General features: G+C 56.6%; 1 protein-coding gene across 1 annotated transcript; it reads left to right on the top strand.

Moving 5' to 3' along the window:
• Nucleotides 1–143: 143 nt before the first annotated feature.
• CONPUDRAFT_160784 (uncharacterized protein) lies at nt 144–2,210 on the top strand (the record flags this gene model as incomplete). The annotated part of the gene is made up of 3 exons (XM_007777906.1): nt 144–401; nt 453–1,430; nt 1,488–2,210. Coding segments are annotated over 3 exons (1,959 nt in total), but the record flags the coding sequence as incomplete, so codon positions are not given.
• Nucleotides 2,211–2,258: the final 48 nt, after the last annotated feature.

Here is a 2,258-nt window from a genome sequence, read left to right on the forward strand (position 1 = left end):
AAGTATTCCTTCGCCATTAGGGCTGTAGAATTCCTTCTGTAGTAGATTATCGTCCCCAATAAAAAGCGTTATCTCCCCAGAATCCCTCTTCGTCTCGCTCCCTCGCTTTCTCTATTTTCTTTATTCCCCTCGTCGCAGCAAACATGTGCCCAGGCGGCCATTCTACTACCTCGGGCTGTCCAACTACCTCGGGCTCTCCGTCTACGTCGAGCTGCCCATCTACATCGGGCCATCCGTCTACCTCAGGCGGCCCATCTACGTCGAGTAGCAGCCACTTTAGCTCGTCGGACGAGCCCTATGAGATCGACGGTGTCCCTTACTGCCCTTGGTGTCATCTACCGCTGCAGCCCAGGCGGTGCGCTAACGGTAGGGTGGATCATATCAACCGGTACTTCGTCGTCGTACGTTTCTCTAATTTTATTCTGCGTTTGTATCGCTCACAATTCACCCAGTGCGAGAATGTCCACGCTCATCCGTTGGGACGGGGCGACAAGCTCAGGAAGTTCTGGCATTGGTATCCTCTCTATGACGCCCCAGAGCATATCATGCTCCTCTCAGACAACTCTTGGACTCCTCTATCCTCGCCCGCCTCATCTACTCCCGCGCGTTCTCCCGCTACCACTATCCCACTACCAGCTCTTTCTATTCCTCAAAGTACCCCATCGGCACCTCCCACTTCGGCTGCTAGTCAGCCAGTACCTCCTTCCCGTACCTATCCCCCCCTTGGACCCTTCGTCGCCGGTTCCCTCAAGTGTATTTGGGAAGGCGGCTGCACCAAATCGGCGCCGAACCAGCGGAACTCACGCTGCACCAAGACGATGTGCAAAAAGCATTGTATTGCTGCTGACCACATGGGGTGTTCGACGGCCAAGGACCATAACCCTGAGAGCGCTGGCAAGCTTCAGAAGGCGACTCTGGCTGCGCAAGTCGCTTCTTCCTCGTCATCTGCACTCCCGCCCTCTGCTCCTGCGTTGTCCAGACCTATGGCTCGCCCTCCGTCTTTGTCGCTACCTCGGTGGTCAGTTCCCGAGCTTACAGATGAAGAGTGGGGTCTGAACCCGCAATTCGACGACCTATCCGTGCTTTCGGAGGTTGCGGTCAATTTCCCCGACTTAGGATTCTCTTCAATCGACTCTCCAGCCCTCGATGGTCCGCTGCTTGACTCGCCAACGCCCCACTCTACTGCTTCTTTCTCTCAGCCCTCGAGGCCACCTCCATCTCAGACCTCTATACCACGCCCTTCGCAGCTTAACTCACGGCAGCCTCGCATTGGCGCACGCTCGGCCCCCACCACTCAGTTGAATGACGACTGGGTGACGAAGGCCAACGATGCCAGCGTCCAGCAGAGTCTGCTCCACCGAGACGAGCAGGAGCAGCTCGCTCGCGCAGAGGAAAGTACCCAGGAAATTGAGGTCATTGTTTTTATCACCGTATGTTTCATTTTCTATATTTTTTTCGTATTTCCTCGTTTGCTCATCGATCGTCAGAACGATGACCCACCCATCAAGCTCGCTCTTCAAGGATCGAACGCGCCGTCTCACCAAACAAAATCGGCCATCCCGTACTGGCCGTACTTCGACCTCGTCTCGGCCTCCAAGCGCGCTCCTCAGCTGCCGAACATCGACGACCGCACGCTCGTTGACGTCTGGGACAAACGGAGGAAGGACTGGCTGGCAGTCGTCTCTTCCTTCAGGTTTACCGTCAAGCACAAGGACGTCTTGGTCTTTCGGATCAACGGCGTCACTCGGTGCCCCAGCGTGAAGGATTACACGGCGCCTTCCTACAGGCATGGCCTCTCCGCCGACCGCTCAAAAATCCGCGCAAAGCTGAAGCAGCCAGCTCGTGTCAAGCGTACTAGATCGCCGACTCCCGAGCCCATGTCTTCCTCACCCAGCCAGTCCTCGGTTTCATCTCTCAACTCGCCTCCTTCGTCCTCGGAAGCTTCTCGCCCTAGCAAGCGTCAGCGTACCGTATCACCCTTTGCACTGTCGCCAAACCGGACGCAGCAGATGGCCTATCTTGCTCTGCAGGGCGGTCCTCAGCCACCCGGGTGTGCCCAGCCCTCCTCCCTTGATCCATCGCTCTCCGACGCGTCAAGTTCCTCATCATCTCGCTCCTCGTCGTCTCAGTCGGGCGCTAGCACGGCGAACACGTCTATACAGGCCCACGGTGACGTCTCCGAGATTCCTAGGTTCAAGCCGTCGAAAATCGTAACTAACAAACCATTCCCATCTGGCTGGAATGCGAAGGACGTCGAA

Source organism: Coniophora puteana (assembly GCF_000271625.1).
Source record: "Coniophora puteana RWD-64-598 SS2 unplaced genomic scaffold CONPUscaffold_182, whole genome shotgun sequence".
Lineage (NCBI taxonomy): Eukaryota > Fungi > Basidiomycota > Agaricomycetes > Boletales > Coniophoraceae > Coniophora > Coniophora puteana.